General features: G+C 38.3%; 1 protein-coding gene across 3 annotated transcripts in view; it reads right to left on the bottom strand.

The window, feature by feature from the left end:
* Positions 1–21,788, bottom strand: part of LOC129721972 (uncharacterized) — a 131,204-nt gene extending 109,416 nt beyond the window's left edge. For 2 of the 3 annotated variants that reach the window (XM_055675117.1, XM_055675118.1), the window contains exons 1-2: positions 21,478–21,788; positions 8,117–8,230 (exon numbers count right to left, since the gene is read on the bottom strand). In XM_055675117.1, the coding sequence (XP_055531092.1) occupies positions 8,117–8,218 (102 nt within the window). In that variant the 5' untranslated portion in view covers positions 8,219–8,230; positions 21,478–21,788. The remainder of the gene's footprint in view (positions 1–8,116; positions 8,231–21,477) is intronic. The other variant, XM_055675116.1, reaches the window with a different exon arrangement.
* Positions 21,789–23,012: the final 1,224 nt, after the last annotated feature.

Genomic DNA, 23,012 nt, shown 5'->3' with positions numbered 1-23,012 from the left:
TTGAGAACTGGACGTGACCAAGGTTCACTGGAAATGTTTCGGATTTCCGGAGTGTGTGCCAAAGTGTACATTTTTGCAACGCGTAGAACTTTTAATGGTATTCTGTTTCACTTAGGTTTATATGTTGTCAATAAATAAGAATTTATTTCGGGTTCATTGGTAGCCAAAGATTGGAAATTCGCCAAGGAATCATCGAGGTATGAATTTATTAAGTATGGGTGTTGATTTTGGCGGTTTTTTCCCTGTAGGGTACTAATTTTCTTTGAGCTTGCAGCACTCTAGCAGAATTCAATCGAACATTGTGGGTGTGTAGGTCATAGAGCAATTTATCTGGATTAACATTTAAATAGATCAGATTATTTTCACACGGATTTTCTCTAAAAGGTTATTTATGCAGATTTCCAAATTAACGTGGTTTTTACGCGAATTTTTGAATTAAAGCGGTTTATCAAGCGGATTTTTGGATTAACATGGTTTTTTCACGAGGCATGTATCCCCCGCGTAAGAAAACCTAACTGTATTTGAACCTTTTTCTTAAGAATCAATATATCTTAGTAAAAATTATCTGAACTTTCCTTCAAAAATATAAAAAAATTAGTTTAAGATCCTACTCTGGAAAAAATATATTTTTAAGAACAAAAAAGGATTTTAGAAAATATCGGTGATCTCAGATTTTTTTGAATGAAGTATTTTAGATAGACAATTTAGTTGCCTAAAACGTTCTATGCGTTGCAAAAATGTACACTTTGACACACACTCTTGAAATCCGAAACATTTTCGGTGTAGGTTGGTCACACCAAGTTCCCAAGTAATACTAATATAATACTGTTTTCCAGTGAAATGAAACCAGTTATCAAAATTGATTCATTTTTCGTAAAGTTCTGGCCATTTAAAACCCGAGAGAATTCTATTTATCTCAATTATTTTGTCTACCTCCTGTATAAATCAGTATACTTTTTTGGCGCAACAATTTCGTTGATTTGGATTTTTAGTGGAACTAAAAATTGTTTGTTGGGTAACAGATACTTTGAACTTAAACAGTTCCAAGTTAAACTAAACAATTACCAATAGACTGCCGCTATGCATGTCCATCATATTATAAGAGTTGGCGAGCCAAAGAAAATGCATTTTATTACAATTTCGTATCATTGCTTTTTATGAGAGTGCAAAAAGTTTGGATATTTTTTCAAAGTTCTCCAGTACTAAGTTGTCGAATTCATCTGTTCTTAGGAAACTAAAAACTATCAATACCTTTTTCACAGACTAACAGACGTAACACTGGAACCTAGCTCCATCGCCGCAAAAAACGTTCATTTCAAATTTTCAATCGAATAACAGTCATCGCGCGAAAACGTCGTCCGGGGCGCTGTCATGCAATCTCATACATATTTTGTAGTTCCCCATTTGACACATTCAGTAACGCTGGCGCTGATGTCAAAATACATGACGCAGCGCGAATAAAACAGCAGATGGTGCTAGTGTTACTAACGTAAAGTACTGCAATCATCCAAACGATGATTTTATTGAAAATTTGTTCGAAGTGTTATGTCTGTTAGTCTGTGCCTTTTTAGTTACCTATATTTCTCAGAAACTCAGTGACACCCGGGGCGAACCGTTACACCACCCCCAAAAATGCTAAATCTTGTCGAATAGCAGCACCCAACAAATACCTAACGGCAAAAGCAACTCCTGGGGTAGGGTAGGTGAGGTCTCCTTCTTTTGGGTCTCCTCCAGTAACCAGCCGCACTGACTTGTGCTCACCCTTATAATATCGATAATTATCGTTAACGTCAAAAAATTAACGATAATATCGATGACCAGCATTTATCGATATTATCGATAAGTATCGATAAGTTTCCCATCACTAGTCACGTCCTGTCCTAGGGTCAAATCACAGAAGACAACAAAGATATACTATATAGGCTGAAAAATCTAAAAACGAAAATCAAAATAAATCGATAAAAATGTAAATAACAACCATAAAGCGTCCCGCTTGTAACGTTGTCTTGGTTATGAGAGTGGTGCTTCCCATAAATATTATAAATATTATTATTTTTGGTATTCATGATAAATTGTACGCACAGTACGATGCAGTTTTAATATTTGTGATTACTAGACTAGAAAACAATCAAAACTATAAGGAAAATTGGTGTCGCATATGTTGAAAAATTTTATACCGAATCAAAGACTATATCATATTGGGATACTATGAAATTCGCTGGAAATTCCTTGTCAGACGAGCGATTCGTCGCTATCTATTTTTTTCTGCACAGACAATACAAACGCTACATTATGCGAGTGCAAATTGATCTTCGCCGGAAACCAAAAAACTTTTGGAATTTCGTCAACTCGAAGAGAAAACGTACTTCAATCCCCAAAAATGTTTACTATGACGGAACTGAGTCAAAATCAAACTCAGACTTTTATGAATTGTTTGCGAATTATTTTGCTTCTGGTTTTGCTGGTGATACTGCATCTGCACTTGAGGCTGTTGAAGCTGCAGTATCTGTTCCGGCTAACTTAGTGGATTTGAGTACGTTTGACATCACTGCCGATATGGTTTTGGCTGCTGCAAAGAAACTGAAACGTTCGTTCTCTGCTGGACCTGATGGTATCCCGCCGGTAATATTTGGTCGTTGCGCACCTGTTTTGGCTGAACCTTTGTCTATTATTTTTAAGAAATATTTCGAACAAGGTCAATTTCGCGAAGTTTGGAAGCAATCCTTCATGTTTCCGGTATTTACAAAAAGGAGATCGTCGGAACGTGAGAAACTATCGAGGAATAACTAGCCTTTCGGCCGCTTCTAAACTGTTTGAAATAATCGTGAGTACGTTTGTTTTATCTCGTGTTAAAAACTACATTGCTACAGACCAGCATGGATATATGCCCGGCTGGTCCGTTAACACCAATATTTTTGAATTCACATTGACATGCATCTCAAACATAGAACGAAAAGCTCAAGTTGATGCACGGACCTGAAAGATGCGTTTGACAAAATTGATCATTGTATACTGCTTAAGAAAATTTCGCGACTCGGTGCTTCCCAGAAATTTACTGCATGGTTGAGCTCCTATCTACGCGGTAGAGTACTGCGCGTAAAAGTTTAAACTTGCTGTTCATCTTCATTTACGAATAACTCAGGTGTCCCACAGGGAAGCAATATGGGCCCCCTACTATTTACACTGTTCTTTAATGATGTGACCTTGCTGTTAGGTGCTGGTGTAAAACTGATATATGCTGACGACCTGAAATTATACCTCGAAGTACGTACAGTTGATGATTGTTGTCGTTTGCAAAAGCTCTTGGACTTATTTGTAGGCTGGTGCCGTAAAAATTGGTTATTTCTGAGTGTCTCCAAATGTCGCGTTATAACTTTTCATCGCAAGCTAAATCCAATAGTTTTCGACTATCATATCAACGATCAGAAACTTGTGAGAGTGGATCACATTAACGACCTTGAAGTTCTATTGGACTCGAAACTCTCTTTTAAATTGCATCGCTCGAACATGATTGCTAAAGCCACACGCCAGCTTGGCTTCATCTCCAAAATAGGTCGTGATTTCAACGACCCTTACTGCTTAAAAGCATCGACTCCCCGAAACTTTTGTCACTGTTAAACTTTCGTGCTTCGCAACGCAGCCTACGATCCACAGGTTTGCTACAACCTAGCTTTCATGGCACTACGTTTGGATACAACGAACCTCTAGCCTCCTGCATTCGTACATTCCTTAAGGTGGAAGGCCTTCACGACTTTGGTGTGCCGTCATATAAGTTTAGGCAACAACTTGTTAGGTGTAGATTTTTTTAAACTATTGTGACCATCATTCATGTTATCCTAGGTTAGATGAATTATATGCAAATACAAAAACAAATACAAATAGGCCTGATTAAAAACGGAACCAAGAGCACCAACAGGAACAGTGCGGAGTCGATCATCGATGTGACTTTATGTGGCTATTCAAGTAATTCGAAACAATCATGCAAAAGCGCGAGTTGGACAGAATGCGTCGTTTAGGCCCTATACTCTATAGTTGCTTTACTCTCGCGGGCAAGTAACGTTATTATGCCTAGAAATCGCCAACCTAGCTCCGCAATTGTCCTGTAAAGTAACAGCTACGAACTCTGTGACGAATAAACAGAACAGCATGAGCCACCTTCTGCTGTTAGTCTGGACAAGAAGAAGTGATTCTCTATTGCGTAATCATCACGATAGACGTGAAAAACGCATTCAATAGTGCAAGTTGGGATTCCATCGCCCACTTTAGTGACATTTCACAAGATCCTGAAAAACGTTGTCGAGGACTAGGTGCATTCCCGGAGGCTGGAACTGACGTATCATAAGATGGAGGTCTTAGGAGTGAACTTAAGGGAACTCAATAAGCTCGAAAACTCTTGGTGGCTGGGAGTACCCTGATCCTCGGGGTTAAATTCTCTGGGGTCTGCAGGCTAGTAGCTACCGGTGGGGCTAGGAGGGGCTTAGCCCCCCATGCGTTTGCATTGCCCCACCACGCAATTTTCTCATGTATGTGATTAATACTAGGTAAAAATATCCAAAAGAAAACTCTGAAATATAAACAACAAGCATTATTGAATAGTCCCCATTTTTGAAGTAGAATACTTCTCTCAGGAAGTTCGGCTACATAGGGATGTGAAATGAAAATCTAAAACCGAAAAAAGTGAAAAATATGTCCAATTTCAAATGCTAATAAATCGGTTAGTATTCGATGGATTTCCTTCGTTCTTGCAACAATAGATTGGAAAATCTTCTAAGATTCTTCCCAAAATGCGATAATTGTAATTTTATTATTCACACTATTGTACTATTGAAAATAGTCAAGCCTTGTCAAAACGAAAATTTCGACCCCTGATTGGTCGTTATATGCCAGCTTCCCAAGCACGGTCGACAGAATCATATACCTTGCAATTGAAAACATGCTATTTGGCCTATATAAGAGCCTGTTTCAGCCGGAGCCGCTCATAACAGTTCTGAACAGCGACGACAGCAGTCCTCCCTTAGCAGCAGCGGGAGCGAGCAGTGGGTACCATCGATAGCGGAAAGCGGCCACAACTGTGGCATGGCTGTGGATAGGCGTAGCAGTTCCAGCGGATCTCACCATCGATAGCAGCAGGGCCAGCAGATGCAGTTACAGTGGATACCAATGGCGGCCACAACTGTGGCATGGCTACGGATAGTGTTGCAGTTGTTCAGCAGTTAGGCCAGCGTATAGCGGCCACAACTGTGGCATGGCTATGCATAGCGTAGCATCAGACGGCGACAACAGCAGTCGTCCTTCCTTAGCAGCAGCACTAGCCCTGTGGTTGGTCACCACGTCTCAGGAGCAGCGCGGTTTTTCTCAGCGTGTGTCGCCAGACAGCCATTATTCACCCCGTGTTGGGGCAGCATGGAGATTGCCATCAGGAAATCCAATTTTGGAAATCAAAATGCCTTTTTGAAGGCAAATAAACAAGTCATTGAAAGTTAATAATTTTTGTCAACGCAAGCAAGCATTCTGTGTTGGATCCTAGCAACTTAAATCTGTCGCACCCGTCTAATTTACTGAATGTGAAATAGCTTCCACAGTGCATGTTGTCCGTGTATCTTAATTCCCCCAATGTTAGGGCAGCTCAAAGGTTGTAATTAGCAACCGATTTTGAACCGCAAAATGCTTTTTGAAGTAGAATACTTCTTTCAGGAAGTTCGGCTACATAGGGATGTGAAATGAAAATCTAAAACCGAAGAAAGTGAAAAATATGTCCAATTTCAAATGCTAATAAATCGGTTAGTATTCGATGGATTTTCTTCGTTCTTGCAGCAATAGATTGGAAAATCTTCTAAAATTCATCCCAAAATGCGATAATTGTAATTCTAATATTCACACTATTGTACTATTGAAAATAGTCAAGCCTTGTTAAAACGAAAAATTCGACCTCTGATTGGTAGTTATATGATTGCTTCCCAAGCACGGTCGACAGAATCATATACCTTGCAATTGAAAACATGCTATTTGGCCTATATAAGAGCCTCAGTTTCAGCCGAAGCCGCTCATAATAGTTCTAGACAGCGACAACAGCAGTCGTCCTTCCTTAGCAGCAGCACTAGCTCTGTGGTTGGTCACCACGTCTCAGGAGCAGCGCGGTTTTTCTCAGCGTGTGTCGCCAGACTGCCATTATTCCCCCTGTGTTGGGGCAGCATGAAGATTGCATTGAATTGAATTTTTGACAACACAAGCAAGCGTTCTGTGTTGGATCCTAGCAATTTAAATCTGTCGCGCCCGTCTAATTCACTGAATGTGAAATAGCTTCCACAGTGCATGTTGTCCGTGTATCTTAATTTCCCCATTGTTAGGGCAGCCCAAAGGCTGCGATCAGCAACCGATTTTGAACCGCAAAATGCCTTTTTGAAGACAAATAAACAAGTAATTGAAGGTTAATAATTTTCTGGTATCAACACAAGCAGACATTCTGTGCGGGATGCAATCAATTTCTGTTGCAGTTGTATAATTTTAACTTTATTGAGGTAACCCCCCACTGTAAGGGCAGCGCAAAGGCTGTGATCAGCATAAGCGATTTTGAATAACAAACTGCCCTATTAGAACACCCTCACAAAAGCAGTTAGTTCGACTATGCAGAGCTAATGTGAAGTCGATTCAATCAATCAGCATGAACAAAATTTCGTCGTCTCCCAGCTGCTAAGTTGCAACATGATGCAACACGCAGCAGCGAGCAAACGAAATCGCTTGATGTTACAAGCCGCAATACGGTTAGGGGTTAAATAAAGTATTCTACTTCAACCTTGCGGTCGTGGCTTTGCACACAACCCTCCTGCGATTTTTTAATTTTAACGATATCAGTCAATTTTGTTTGTTCAGAATAATTGCACCTTGCGTTTTAGTTGTTCATTAAAATTTTCGGGAATAAAAAAAGTCTTACGGGACACCTCTAACGCACATTTTAAAATAACTGAGCTTCTGAATCTTTTGGTGCTAAAACTGCAAAGGTTAGAAGAATTTTAATTTGTGAGGGGTACTCCATTGGACGTATAAAGGTACTTTTTTGTCGAGCACATAACGGTTTTAAACAACTTTCTCTACGCAAAACGGAGTAGCTACGGCTCTGAGTGTCTGGCCCGCTAACTGTCACCATGTCGCTCCTGGCACGTACGAGAGCATGCGAAGCAGATATCAGGCAGTGGATTTGCCTACATCTACAGACTCGGAATAATTAGGGTTATCAATTCTATGAGGATACTACCTAAGACAATCAAGAGGATCTGTGTCAGATGGAAGCATGCAAATGGAAGACTGCATCCAAAACCTAGGCCACACGAAGTGGGAGCGTGGACGTCGTATTCCACAACACTGGCCCCTGGATGGAACCGTGCACTACTGCGGCCTATTGCAATGCATTTCTGACCATCTTTCTTGCTGTAAACTAGCCCTCAATACTAACTTTCCAAAATCATGGGCACTGACACATGGAAGTTACGAAGCGCAAGCGAACGCAATCTCAACAGGTGCTATTAAAAGCATTTCTACATCTAGTATGATGTTTGCGTAATAGCGAAAGCTTCTTCTTTTCAGCCGGAGCTCTACCTCCTCCGTGTTGATGATGGTCAGGATAAAATCCACCGTTGATCCGTCTTTTCGAAAGCCGAACAGGTTGCTTGATGAATCGGTGACGCTCTCGGTGTAACTCGCCAATCTAATGAACAAAATTTTTCTCGAGCACTTTGCGATCACGATGAGTTTCTCACTCTTAATCATTATCTCTTCAATAACCTTCACACAACTGTCGTTACTCACGTTGAATATTTCAGGAGATTGGCCTACCATGTAGAAAAAATAAGTTGGTTTCAACTAGGTAGGTTTTCAAGTAATTTGTTTCGTGACGACTGAAATGTGTATACAAAGCATGACATTTAAATTTCCCTAGATGCATTCAGGCAAACTCTTTTGCAGTTTTCTCGATCTGTAAATTCAATTCAAATCATAGAATTCGAAGTAAATTCAAATCTTTAGCATGTCTCCAATTATAACATCGAAGTAAACCGATTATAACGCTCTTATTATGTGCTGTGAAAACATGTAATTCAATATGAATTTTAAAAGTACGTACCTTAACTGAGTGAGGAAAATATTTTTCCAAAGTCTTGAGTACATCATGCAGGTCTGCATCCTTGACCAGAACGAAATTGTTGCCCTCAGGTATAATATCCATTTCAAATAGGACCTGTGAAAAGATTTAATAACGATATTGATTAATTTTTTTGACGTAGAGCTACGTCTCTCAGGAAGTTCGGCTACATAGGGATGTAAATCTAAATCTAAAACAGAAAAAAATGAAAAATATGTCCAATCTCAAATGCTAATAAATCGGTTAGTTTTCGATGGATTTCCTTCGTTCTAACAGCAATAGATAGGAAAATAAATCTTCTAAGAATTCTCCTATTGTTCTATTGAAAATTGTCCAGACTAGACAAAACGCAAAATTCGACCTCTGATTGGTCGTTATATGATTACTCAAAGACCTAGTAATTCGGAATATACTATTGCCGAAATATCAGTTCCAGACAGCGACTACGACAGTCCTTACTTAGCGGCAACAGCAGTGCAATGGATAGCATAAGCAGCAGCAGTGGTGTCAGCATATTGACAGGGCCAGCTGGTGTAGCGACACTTCCTCTAGTTTGTGCAGTAGCAAGCAGCATCAATAGTATGTGTTTTGTTTTGATAGTGAAGCACATCTTTCGTCCAATATAACCGCTACTCGCGCCATCGACTGAACAAAACGGAATGGAGAAGAAACACTGTGGGGAATGTAAACAAGCCGTCAACGATCTTGAACCGATCCGATGTGGCTTCTGTGAGAACTGTTACCACATAAATCAACAATGCTGTGGTTTTAACAGTAGAGTGTGCAAGGATTTTTTCGCACTTGGCAAAATAATATTCATTTGCCCGTCATGCAGAGAGCTTCTGAACGGCCGTTCTATTCGCTCGTATATAGCGGATTTTCAGCTGCCACAATTAGAACAACCCACACAAGCGTCACACCTGACTGAACTTCCCGCTCAGGTGCAAAAACTTTTCGAGGTTGTTGACGGTTTAAGTAAAAAATCGACAACTTCTCTCGTATATCAATGAAAACTCTGCTCTCGGCACTCCATCTACCTCGTGTGTCACACCTGTGTGGTCGAACAAAAATTTGAAGCGTCGCCGAAAAGAGCGAGTTCCTATCTCGATTCACCCTGATCGTGCTGAAAACAATATTGATTTGAGCGATCTATCAGTGCCAGCCATCCATCGCATCAGCTGTAGCTCAGAAACGCTTTTGGTTATATCTGTCGGGCTTAAATCCACAAATTACAGATGATGATATTCAAAAAATCATCTCACGCTGCCTGAATACAACTGAGCCCGCTGTTGTTGTTCGGCTGGTTTGGAAGGGAACGGATACGTCCAGCTTCTCGTATGTGTCCTACATACGGTGGCTTTGTGGACGGTGGGAGCCTTCGGGTTTCCGATAACCTGTACTCTGTGGTAATGCATTCCAGCACACTGGGTATGCTCTATGGTCATTCTACCAGAATGTCCGCGGTCTTCGTACTAAAATCGACGAGTTTTATCTGGCAACCAATGACTGCAATTTCGACGTGATTGTGTTGACTGAAACTGGACTGGATAACCTATCAACTCATAGCAACTGTTCGGCGATACATTCAATGTTTTTCGGTGTGACAGAAGCTATTTTAACAGTGACAAACGTTGCTTCGGAGGAATTTTAATAGCTTTTTTTTTTTTTTTATTCTCGCTTATTTTCCGTCGGTCTAGTTCCGCCACTGTTGTGGCCAATCACCGACGCCCAGGGAGGCGACTCCACACCCAGGACCCTAACTCACGACCCGTTTATTAACGGACCGGCGCCAACGGCTTTACTTCCTCATGCGATGGAAGGCGTGATCCCAGAGATTTTTCGCCTCAGAAAATCTCCCGGTGTCGGCTAGGATTGAATCTAGACCAGTTTGGGTTGGTTGTGAGTGGATCACGCCACCTCACAACCATCGACACCTATGTCGGCGGTGGGATTCGAACCCAGGCGTCGAGCGTGGTTGGCGGAGACGTTACCAACCACACTAGGCCCCCGCTCACAATTTTAATAGCTGTTAATAAACGATATCCGAGCACACTGTTAGATACTTCACACAGCAACCATCTGGAGCAAATATGCGTAAGCACTACTATTTGTAGTTTGAAAATACTGCTTTGTGCTGTATATTCCCCTCAGACAAAAGCAACGATCCAACCATAATCAACGCACATATTGCCTCGGTCACTGAGCTGTGCAGCAGGAAATCGGCAGTGATACCGTTCTTGTATGTGGTGATTTTAATCAACCTCGCAACGTCTGATCACAGGAAAGAGCAACTCATACCAGCTCTTCTCAATTGTCTGCCGCCAGCGCTGCGCTGATCAATGGTATGGACTTTTTAAATCTGAGCCAAGTGAACCAGCGGCTAAATCACCTCGATCGCATACTCGATCTCATCTTTTGTTCTATCGGGCAAACATGTATGATCGACACCTATGTTGCCCCTCTTGTTCCCGTTGATCTGCATCACCCCTCACTAGTTATTTCATTACCTTCTGAAGCCAGAGTGACGACACCGACTTCGGCAGCAGACAGTAACAGGGCTACCGCAAAATTAACTTCACGGCTCGCACTGAGTATTTCGACTGGATGGCTCTTCACGAAATTAATGATGTTGACGATCTTGCTAAATTGTTTAGTGAAATTATATGCCAGTGGTTAAGGCCAAACTTACAATTTGTGAATAAGCCTGCTTCCCCTCCATGGGCTACCCCGCGACTGCATGTACTAAAGCGTGTACATAATGCTTGGCAGCGTAAATACCGTAACAATAAATCTGTTGAGACAAAATTAACGCGAGTACAAACAGACCTCCGCCGAAACTCTCAACAGTTTCGGAATTAAGTAAATTCGATGCGAAAATGCTCATTGAAGCAGCATATTCCTCCGATTCGTGCGAGTTGTTCGCAAAATTTTTCGCTTTTGTTTGCGCACTGCTTCCGAGTTTGATATAAATATATATATATATATATATATATATATATATATATATATATATATATATATATATATATATATATATATATATATATATATATATATATATATATATATATATATATATATATATATATATATATATATATATATATATATATATATATATATATATATATATATATATATATATATATATATATATATATATATATATATATATATATATATATATATATATATATATATATATATAAACGCTCGAAAAGCCACCATTGATAATTTGTTATAAAATTTTGAGTAAAGCTAGTCGATTATCTCCATTCTAAGAAATATTATTCGCCAAATTAAATGTGAAGAAAACAATTTTGGTATTTTCGTGAAGATAGGGTAGAGCGGGGCTAGTTGGTTACGGGGTAAGTTGGTCAATGAGAATATCTTCGAATCTACGTTTTAAAAAAATCGTGTAATATGGGTGATATGTAGCAGATAACCAGAGAATTTAAATGACAAAATGAAGTACAGTTTTAATTAGGATGTATTATAAATACAGGTTGGTGCCAAATTGGCCATCAATTCTACTCGGTTTTCAAGTCGAAACTTTTTGTCTAAACAAAGCTAGCCAAATTGAAATAAACCTTCTTCAATGCATAATGAATGTCCTTTTTGTTAGTTTCAAGTTGTATAAAACAAATTTTCGCCAAAATGTTTTTGTTCAAACATTTCAAGCTATTTTCATATTGAAAACATGAGGGGCTAGTTGGTCACAAACAAGTGGGGCTGGTGGGTCCTATGCACATCATCAATGAATTCAAGTAACCAAGTATATGCAATTCCAGGAACAGCGCATTTCGTAATGCAAACTGAAACCAAGCGCAAACAGCATGTGCTCTGCTTAGCAAAACCATTTATACTAAAGTCGGTTTTTACGCGAAGGATACGTGCCGCGTACTTTTCTCTTGGTTTGGGATTTCGGAAAGCGAATATATAAACAAAAAACCGGAAGAGGTTTGACTTCCGCTGAGACGCTACAGGCTGCCGCAAATGCAGTGAGGAAGGATAACTGAATTGTGCTTCCGAAATAAAAATGGTCAATTTACCACACACCCTGACCAACTTACCCCAACTTGGGGGCTAGTTGGCCTATTTGAAATCCAATCAAAAAACATAAAATATTCGCAAAATCGTAAACTATTTTGAGTCGTTCATATTTTTTCTAGAAGCTACGCTCCATTTCAAATAAAATGCACAAAATTTTGTTCAATGCACGAGTGAAGAGAAAACAAGCAACAGCTGATGTATGGTGCTGCTAGAAACCTCAAACGCATCAATCTCGTTTTTTTTTTTCTTAGAAGTCTTTCACTTCATTCGAAATTGTGGAAATTAAGGTTGCAACAAATGTTTTATAGCTTACTTTATCAATGAAAAATATTTCGAAGAACAGTAAGTAGTCTTGTTTTACGTTTTGTTGAGTGAATTATGTTTCTAAAGTTGGAGACAGAATTTTCATTATTCATAAAAACAAGAAGAAAACATGGGAATTATCTTTTATTCGCAAAAATTGCATACGTTTTAAAAAAAACATTTTCTCCTCAAGAGTGTAAATTATCTATCTAAAAAACCTAAATTAATCCACCTAGCGGTCAGACCCAGCCTTTCTCATTCAAACTTTTATTTGTAAAAATAAATTTACATGAACGCTTCAATCCAATAAATGTATATTCACTCTTAAAAAACATTGATGTTGTAATCTATACATATAAAAATGCAATCCGGTCTGTCTGTCTGTCTGATCCATATAGGCTCGAAAATAACCGAACCGATCGGCGTGAAAATTTGTATGTAGGGGTTTTTGGTGCCTATAAAGGTTCCTATAATAGTTTGAGACCCTTCCCTTTCTGGAAGGGAGGGGTCCCATACAAATGAAATATAAATTTCTGCACAAGTCAAGAACAAACCAAGCAAATGAAACCGAATTTGGCATGTAGATGTTTTAAGGGATGAAAAATATGTCCATAACGTTTTGAAACCCCTCCTTCTGTTGGAAGGGAGGGATGCCATACAAATGAAACACAAATTTCTGCACATCTCGAGAGCTAACCAAATTAATGGAACCAAATTTGGCAGGTGAATGTTTTAGTGGTAACAAATATGTTCCATAATCGACCTCAGGCAACATTTTGGATTGTAAGATGGCAACTTCCGGTTTCTGGAAATCAGCCTGAAATGGACGATTCCCATTAAATATGAGTATCTCCGGAACCAGAAAGATGCACAGAAGCTGAAAATTGATCACAGACACAATCTTGAATTTAAGATGGTGACTTCCGGTGTCTGGCAAACAGCCGGAAATGACCAAATACCATTCAATATGAATGTTTTCGGAAACAGAATTACGCCCAGATGACAGAAATTGATTTCACAGGCAATTTTAAAGTTCAAAATGACGACTTTCAGTTTCTGAAAAACAGCCCAAAGTGACCAAATACCACCCAATACGAGTATCTCCGGAGCCAGAATGTTGCAAGAACACCACTATGAATTGTAGGATGGCAACTTCTGGTTTCTGGGCCGATTTTCGTCTGACATGAGTATCTCCGGATCTAGAATGATACACAGCAGCTGAAATCGACCACACACCCCATTTTGGATTTTATGTTGGCGACTTCCGGTTCCTGGGAAACAGCCGAAAATGATCGAATAACACCCAATATGGGTGTTTCTTCAACCAGAATGACGCTCAGAGGCTAGAAATTATTTTAAATATCATTTTGAAATCCAAGATGGCGACTTCCGGTTTGTGAAAACAGTCTAAAATAACCAAATACCATCCAATATGGGTATTTCTGTTCCCAAATGCCATTTTAAAATCCAAGATGGCGACTTCTGGTTTGTGAAAAATAGCCTAAAATAACCAAATACCATCCAATATGAGTATCTCTGGAACTAGAATGATGCAATGAGCTAACAATTGACCTCAGGCACCATTTTGAATTGCTAAATGGCAACTTTTAGGAAACAGTCGAAAATGACCGAATAATACTCAATATGAATATTTCCGTAATCCAGATGATGCATAGAAACCAAACATTGACCTTGGAAACCATTTTAAATTTAAAGACGACCACTTTTAGTTTCTGGAAAACAACCAAAATAACTAAATACCTCCCAATATGGGTATTCCTGGTGTAAGATTGATGCCAGAAAATCTGCTAAAAATGACCGAATACCACCCAATATGAATATATTCAGAATTAAGGCGATGTACAGAAGCCAAAAGTCGAGGATATTGTCATTTCGATAAACTCAATCATTTCAAACGATTTGCTATTTGACTTTGATCATATCCTATGGCCGATTCGTCGTGCATTTGAAGACTTTTAGCACATCGCAAAATTGTTATGAAGTTTGTTATTTGTAAGTTCGAGAGATGACTCGTTCGTATGACACTAGTTATGTTCAAATAAGTCATGTAGTCTTTGAGATAATAGGCTTTAGTTGTTTTATTAACAATTTAATACATAACGGTTGCTTAAGTTCGATTATAATCAAATAAAATTGAAACGTATAGGGCAGCCAAACTTTGAAACCACGTGTTCAATCATAATTCATCAGTTAACCCTTAGCCTGCTCAACTGATAATAATATTGATCAAATCGGTTGTGTAGTTTCTGAGATAATGAAGTTTCGTGATTTTCACATTTCGACACATTACAGACAAAGCTACAGTCCGATTACAGAAAAATTCAATAGGGTATTATGAGGCAGCTAGACCTCTCATTTGACACTAATTTAGTGAAAATCGGTTCAGCCATCTCTGAGAAAAGTGAGTGAGTCCAAATAGTCTTCGGAATATGTTCCTTTTCATAGCTGGATTTCACATTTTTAAACATAACAGGCAAAGTAATAGTCCGATTGCAAAACAAATCGATAGGGTCTTATGGGGCAACTAGACCTTCCATTTGACACTGATTTTATGAAAATCGGTCCAGCCATCTCTGAGAAACATGAGTGAGATTAAACAGTCTTCAAAACACGTTTCTTTTCATAACTTTTAAACCACAAGTTCAATCTTCATAAAATTCAAAAGTTAGGGGTTCTTAAGGTAGCCCGTTCATTTGAAATTTGTTTTGTTCAAATCGGTTGAGTAGTTTTTGAGATAATGATGTTTTATGATTTTTACATTTTGATACATAACCTCTAAACTAAAAATCTGATTACAATAAAATTCAATAGGGTCTTATGGGACAACAAGACCTTTCATTTGCAATTAATTTAATGAAAATCGGTCCAGCCATCTCTGAGAAAAGTGAGTGAGAATAAAAATCTGCACATATACACACACACTTAAACACACACATACATACACACACATACAGAAAATGCTCAGCTCGTCGAGCTGAGTCGAGTGATATATGCCATTCGGCCCTTTGGAGCACTTTTATATTTTCGGTTTTGCAAGTGATTGCTATACCTTTCTAGGAGAAAGGCAAAACTAGTGTCGAAAAAAACAGTGATGACCTTTTTTTTTCAAATCATTTTTGTTTTTAAAATAATTTTCTCTGTGTACGATTTCAAATTTAGTATATTGAAGAATGAAGAATGAAAGTTCTGACAATTTTTTAGAAGTCATCCATTGATAACTGTTTTCAATCTCTCGTAATTATTTAGATATATTGATATATGGAAAAGAGGTTCAAACTTCAGACCTTGTCAAATAATAATCTAGATGAATTTTCAATAAAAAAGTATGCAAAGTTTCCTAAGGTAGTAAGGCCAATACATTCACAAATGTTCATTAAATTCTGAGAGAATGTTGCCAGCCTCTCAGTCGATTAGCCAAAAATGTATCATATATGGTATGTATTTGCATTTGTAGAGAAGGTATGAGAAATAGCTTTATACCACCAATCAGTAAAAGATTAGAAAGCATTAGAAAAAAATAACAGGAGGGTTGTGTGCAAAGCCACGACCGCAAGGTTGAAGTAGAATACTTTTACAAGAGAGTTAACCCGGCTGCTTGCATGTCAGTCATTTTTCCTAGTAAATAAATGTTGACCGCTCATTGGCAGTATTGGAAATTCTGTGCAAATGAAGCTGAAGTACTACTCAATTTCAGTTTGCACATATAAATACGACCTCACTGAACAGGAAAAGTACAAACTCTTTGCGGCGCAAACAAGTTTCAACAGTCAGAGTATATGTACATGTGAATTCAAAGAAGATAATTAACTTTTGGTTAAAGCTCAGAACGAGAAAATATTAAATCTTCAATTCATTTGTTTGGTTGTCCTAAAAAGGACAGTTTGTGTTACGCCGATAGCGAGAGTAATGGTGAACTTGCGTATGACGAAGGTATCGTATTATTTGTTTTATTGAATGGGAGAAAGAGAAATATTGTAATATTTTGTAAACATTCAATTCAAACAATATTACCAAATCGTAGTCAGGCACTCTGATAACAAAGTTAAGCCAGCAGAAGTTTTGATTGCCCAAATCCAGAATGCTTGTGTAGTTGCCAAAATAAGGCAGAGCTTCACCGGAGGAAGGCCGAAACCTTCAACCGACAAGGAAGCTCCGATAGCAGGAAAATAGTGGTTTCGCATTCAGGAACGGCATCGTAGTTAGGGATTCTATTCTATTCACCCGGCCGTAGGTTAATGTACAGCTCTACTTGAGGCTGTACATTAACGTACGGCCGGGCGAATCGGTTCGCGCCGCTTTTCGCGTTTAGCCTGGCAGAGGCCTAATGCGCACGGCCAACACAATAGAAAAGTGTTTTCATATTGAAAATTAGACACGGCTTTACTGGAGTAAGTGTTGGCAAATGCATCTACCGCTAATACCACCGCTATCGTACGAAGGCGCGTCGTTTCATGTGGGGAATAATATCAACAACGAAAAATGACGCGCGTCTAAGGACACCTGAACTGTTTCGCAATGCCGCTTCCATTTACTTCCTTATAACATCGGCCTCAGGGAAGTACCGGCTGCACCTACCGCTGAGGCTGTTACCATCCTGCTACTGGTACCCAAATCTATTTACTCTTCAAATTAAGTGTTTTATTTGTCCTCAAAAGAACAATTGTTCAATTCCATATCGGATATAATGCAATCGCATCTCTGTAATATTACCGATAGTAATATTCTTCTGAACAAAATGATCCAACTTTTCCATTAGAGGAAGTGCCGGCTGATTTACGGAAAAAATCTCGTCCGATCGCTCGCATTGGTGTTCAGCCTGGCAGAGACCTGAGACGTGGTGACCAACCACAGGGCAAGTGATTTGTTTAATTTGAAGGCAGCCACAGGCGCAACCCGCTGCTATCCTCTGTTACTGCTGAGTGCTGAGTGCTGATATCTGCTGCTACTGCTGTCAACGTTGTGGACGGTCCATCCAGCTTACCTTCCGACTAATGAATGTAGCTAGTTTTTCCAGAAACACTCTTTTATAGCCGAAGGGTGCCACAAAATAGGCCACGCCTTTCTTTTCAGTTATACCATTTTCTAATGTTCTTTAGACGAATTATTCCTCAATTTGCATTTGATTTTTGTATCCAGCGAATAAACACCGATGGTACTCTCACACACGCAACGATTTAACCCCTAACCGTATTGCGCTTGTAACATCAAGCGATTTCGTTTGCTCGCTGTTGTGTGTTGCATCATGTTGCAACTTGGCAGCTGGGAGACGACGAAATTCTGTTCATGCTGATTGATTGAATCGACTTTATATTAGCTCTGCATAGTCGAACTAACTGCTTTTGTGAATGCGTTCTAACAGAGCAGTTTGTTATTCGAAGTCGGTTATGTTGATCGCAGCCTTTGCGCTGCCCCAACAGTGGGGGGTTAACTCAATAAAGTAAAAATGAGACAACTACAACAGAAATTGATTGCATCCCGCACAGAATGTCTGCTTGTGTTGATGCCAGAAAATTATTAACTTCCAATTATTTGTTTATTTGCCTCGAAAAATGCATTTTGCGGTTCATGATCGGTTGTTGATCGCAACCTTTGAGCTGCCCTAACAGTGGGGGAATTAAGATACACGGACAACATGCACTGTGGAATCTATTTCACATTCAGTGAATTAGACGGGCGCGACAGATTTAAATTGCTAGGATCCAACACAGAATGCTTGCTTGCGTTGTCAAAAATTATTAACTTTCAATGAATTGTTTATTTGCCTTGAAAAAGGCATTTTGATGTTCAAAATTGGATTTCCTGATGGCAATCTTCATGCTGCCCCACCACGGGGGGAATAATGGCAGTCTGGCGACACACGCTGAGTAGAACTGCGCTGCTCCTGAGACGTGGTGACCAACCACAGGGCTAGTGCTGCTGCTAAGGAAGGACGACTTCTGTCGTCGCTGTCTAGAACTATTATGAGTGGCTTCGGCTGAAACAGGCTCTTATACAGGCCAAATAGCATGTTTTCAATTGCAAGGTATATGATTCTGTCGACCGTGCTTGGGAAGCAATCATATAACGACCAATCAACTTCAAGACTGCCTTCGTAAGTCAGCTTTCGTGCATATAAAAAAAAGGAAACCTTATCAATCGGACACGGTTCACTTCTGCTAGTCGATCATACAAAACGCTGAATAAAAGTCTGTACACGATATTTGTGCGTAAAACGGAACGCAACCTACGCTTAAATCCGAAAAGCTTCTGGAGATTTGTTAACTCGAAGCGTAAAGAAGAAGGATTACCATCCAGTGTGTTCTTACTGAATAGTGAAGCGTCTACTAATAACAGTAAATGCGATTTGTTTGCCGAGCACTTCGCTAGCGTTTTCAACAAGGAGCACGCTTCACCTAACGACATTGCCGCGGCAATGGCTCCGTTCCGAGCGACGTTTTCAATGCCGAAGTCTTTGCGATCACAATTGAAGAGGTTTCCAAAGCCATCTGCGATATGAAACAAACCTACTCCGCTGGACCAGCTGGCATTCCTGCTATGCTGTACTCCTGAAAAAATGTGCTGGGAGTTAAGAATCACCGCTAGCTGCTATCTTCAATCTTTCCTTGCTAAAACATTAATTTCCCCGTAGATGGAAAGAGTCGTTATTGTTTCCGGTATATAAGAAAGGTGACAAACGAACTGTTGAAAATTATCGTGGAATCTCATGTTTGTGTGCCTGCTCCAAGGACACAGACTAACAGACATAACACTTCGATCAAATTTCCAATAAAATGTAGAACAACATGTCAAAAGGATCTATCTGCTTTGATCGATTTTTTGATCGATCGGTTTCTTTCGACCGCCACGGCTTATTAAACACGTTTCATTATATGTCCTTTACACCATTTGATAACGGAGAATCTAATCTAGCTTTTTAAATAAAAACCCCGTTGGGAATAGTTACTTTAGCTGAACTATTAAACAAATGAAAAGTCAATCAAGAAAATCGATGAAAGCAGATAGATCCTTCTGACATGTTGCTCTACAAATCATCGTTCGTATGATTCCAGTACTTTATGCCAGTAACACTAGCACCATCTGCTGCCGTGTTTGCGCTGCGTCATGTATTTCGACATAAGCGCTAGCGTTACTGCATGTGTCAAAAAGGGAACCACAAAATATGTATGAGATTGCATGACAGCGCCTCAGGCGGCGTTGTCGCGCGATGACTGCTATTCGATTAGAAATTTGAAATGATCGTTTTTTGTGGCGATAGAGCTAAGTTCCAGTGTTACGTCTGTTAGTCTGTGATTGGGTATTAGTATACGAACGCCACCTAAATACCCTCTACTTTATTTTTTCATTGACCTACTTATTTTAATTGTAATTCTGATTTCATAAGGGTGTTTGATCCTGGTTCGAACTAGTTTCAGCGTTTTTCATGATACACTTGGGTTGATCTCAGCGTTTCTAATAAATTATGGTAGTTATGTATCAAAATTGATTTCTAATGTGCAATCACACTTATAACGATTATATTGTAGTACTCAAAACTGTATTTCAATGCCTGAATGATTTACTTTTCGATATTTAATGACGAAAAATAATGATCCAGGTTCGAACCATGCTGATTGTGGTTTGAACCATTTATATGATCCTGGTTCGAACTTCAGATTAAATCGTGCAAGTTTCTTTTACTCCTCCAAATATGCAATATTCTTCCAATGACTCAAACAAATACTGAACGGATATGGATAACCCCTAATAGCATTCTAATTTACCAAAAAGTTTTTAAATATTTGGAATGCTTTGACTGAAATATAAAAAATGCGTAGCGACTCTAGCGGTGATATAAGAAAGCTTGCTAGTTCGAACCACGATCATCGGTAGTTCGAAGCAGGATAAAAAATATACAGTCATATTTTTGTTTAAAATTTATTTTAACTAACCTTTCAATTGAAAAAATGTTACAGGAATGGAAAAATATTCATGTCTAAATGTTTCAAAACTGTTCTTGCTTGAATATAATTGGTTTGGATACTATATAATAATGACGACGAGCCAGGTCGTATATGAACAACCAAAGCCAAATTCAATGCTTTTTTAATTGTAAGTAATTGAACTTAAGGCAGTAATTTTTAATATGTAAAAAAACCTATGTCAAGACAGATATCGAAAGCTTATTATGCAATCGTTCTAATCTAAAATAACTGAATTTGATATGATTATTCGGGATTTTTCGTAATAGTTCGAACCAGGATCAATTTTGGCATGGTTCGATCCAGGATCAAAATCCCTACCGTGTAAAAAATAAAATAATATTAATTTATTTCAATACGATTGCCTTTCATATGCATCAACGATATTTTTGAATTGACTGAAATGATACTTAACTAAAACAATCTACAGATCGTAACGAGAAAGTTTCAAATGAACATAGGGTTTTCATATAAATGGTTCAAACCACAATCAGCATGGTTCGAACCTGGATCATTATTTCTCTGTCATTAAATATCGCAAAGTAAATCATTCAGGCATTGAAATACAGTTTTGAGTACTACAATATAATCGTTATAAGTGTGTTTTCACATTAGAAATCAATTTTGATTCACCCTATTCACTTCCTTCGTGTAGAAAATGCAGCTTGTGCATAATGTGCTCGACAGATCAATTGAAACAAACCTGTATGTTAGAATGTTCTACATTTAGGCGTATTAACATAGTGTGAAGTAACAAATTAGAATTGCGGTTTTGATTAAGTTGAGTCAAAACTATGAAGCTTAATAGAGAATGCATGATCTATTTCTTATAAAATCGGTATGGATTTTTTGTTATCGCAAATCACGGTTTGTACTGCGTTTTCTGATTTGACAAATTTGAAATAAAACATCACAGAATCGAATAATGTATGAGCAGCAATAATAACTCACGAGGTTAACACATTCGTACGTGAAAAGCAAAAAGCAAAAAGAAGAAAACCCACTTACTAGGTTACTGCGTTTACTGGAGGCTATTCACTTCATACCGCTAATTTATATTAATCCAGGAATATAATTTACACTCCTAATTTATAGAGAAAATGTTGAATTTCCTTTTTGGGCTTTCAGTCTCAAAAAAGGAAACTGTCAATATTGAACGAATTCATTTCTGCAGAATTTGTGAGAACTACATGCACAGATGAACACTAGGTTTGAAGTATTTTTACAGGTTTCTTATTAGACACGAAAAAATATGCTACAGCATTGTGATGTGAATACTGCACGAAAAAAAAATCCTATTGCGGATCTACTGCTGCGATTCTCCATAACGAAAGCTATTTTCGATGTTCGCTTCGCGCAAATGCGTGTTTCATTCTCGAAAGCTCATATTAAGGGTGAAAAGCTCATGAGTGTTCATTGTAGCACGGAATCAAAATATTTTTCTGTTCACCCATTACATTACTCCAAAATTTAAAATTGATTTGAACTAATATGTTGTCAATACATTTATTATATATATATATATATATATATATATATATATATATATATATATATATATATATATATATATATATATATATATATATATATATATATATATATATATATATATATATATATATATATATATATATATATATATATATATATATATATATATATATATATATTTGGCAATTTTTGTGATATTCGACCAGTACAGAACAGTTGTCCGCTTGTTAGAACCATGCGCACTTTAACTTTTTTTTTTCAGTCGCAAAAGCACACACTCGGTGCTCGATTTCTCTCATATGTACCTATGTGTTTGTTCTTACTTATCCGCCACTGCGTGCGCATAAAAACCTTTTGTAATTTATGTGTAAAGACTCCAATATTAAACCCATTTTTCGCGAGTTATGCCATATGAGTTTAATTTGAAGTTCAAATCTGTGCACTTTATCAAAATCGTTAATGTGGTGTAACAGAAAAACTAGATTGAATATATTTTCTGGATGTAAAAAGTGGTCATATTTTGATCAATTATTATTACACACAACCCCTCTGGTCTTTAGTGACCCGCCACCTTTAACCGCGTGGTCTTTTCATTTATCAAGTGCCAAAAATGCATTGCACAGCACACAGTATATTCTATATTTCAGAAACATCTGTAGTGTTTAGAGTAATTTTTGTTAAAACATAATAAGGCCGCTACAAATTTCATTTTCAATTTATGTCACCTCCCCCACCAGATGTCACCAGAAATGTTCAAAATATGTCACCAGAAATATGTCACCAGAAATGTTCAAAATTGGAACGGGAAGAAAAAAAAATCACAAGAAGGTTGTATGCAAAGCCCCGACCGCAAGGTTGAAGTAGAATACTTTTACAAGAAAGATAACCTGGCTGCTTGCGTGTCAGTCATTTTTTCTAGTAAATAAACGTTGACCGTTCATTGGCAGTATTGTAGTTTCTTTTTGTCTGATATTTTGAATGAAGTTCATTGGATATTTTTAAATTTTGTGCAAATGAGAAGTTGAAGTGCTGCCGAATTGTAATATGCA

The sequence above is a fragment of the Wyeomyia smithii genome, chromosome 2 (assembly GCF_029784165.1).
Source record: "Wyeomyia smithii strain HCP4-BCI-WySm-NY-G18 chromosome 2, ASM2978416v1, whole genome shotgun sequence".
Classification (NCBI taxonomy): Eukaryota; Metazoa; Arthropoda; class Insecta; order Diptera; family Culicidae; genus Wyeomyia; species Wyeomyia smithii.
Note: the sequence above shows the minus strand (reverse complement) of the source record. Positions and strands in the feature narration are given on the sequence as shown.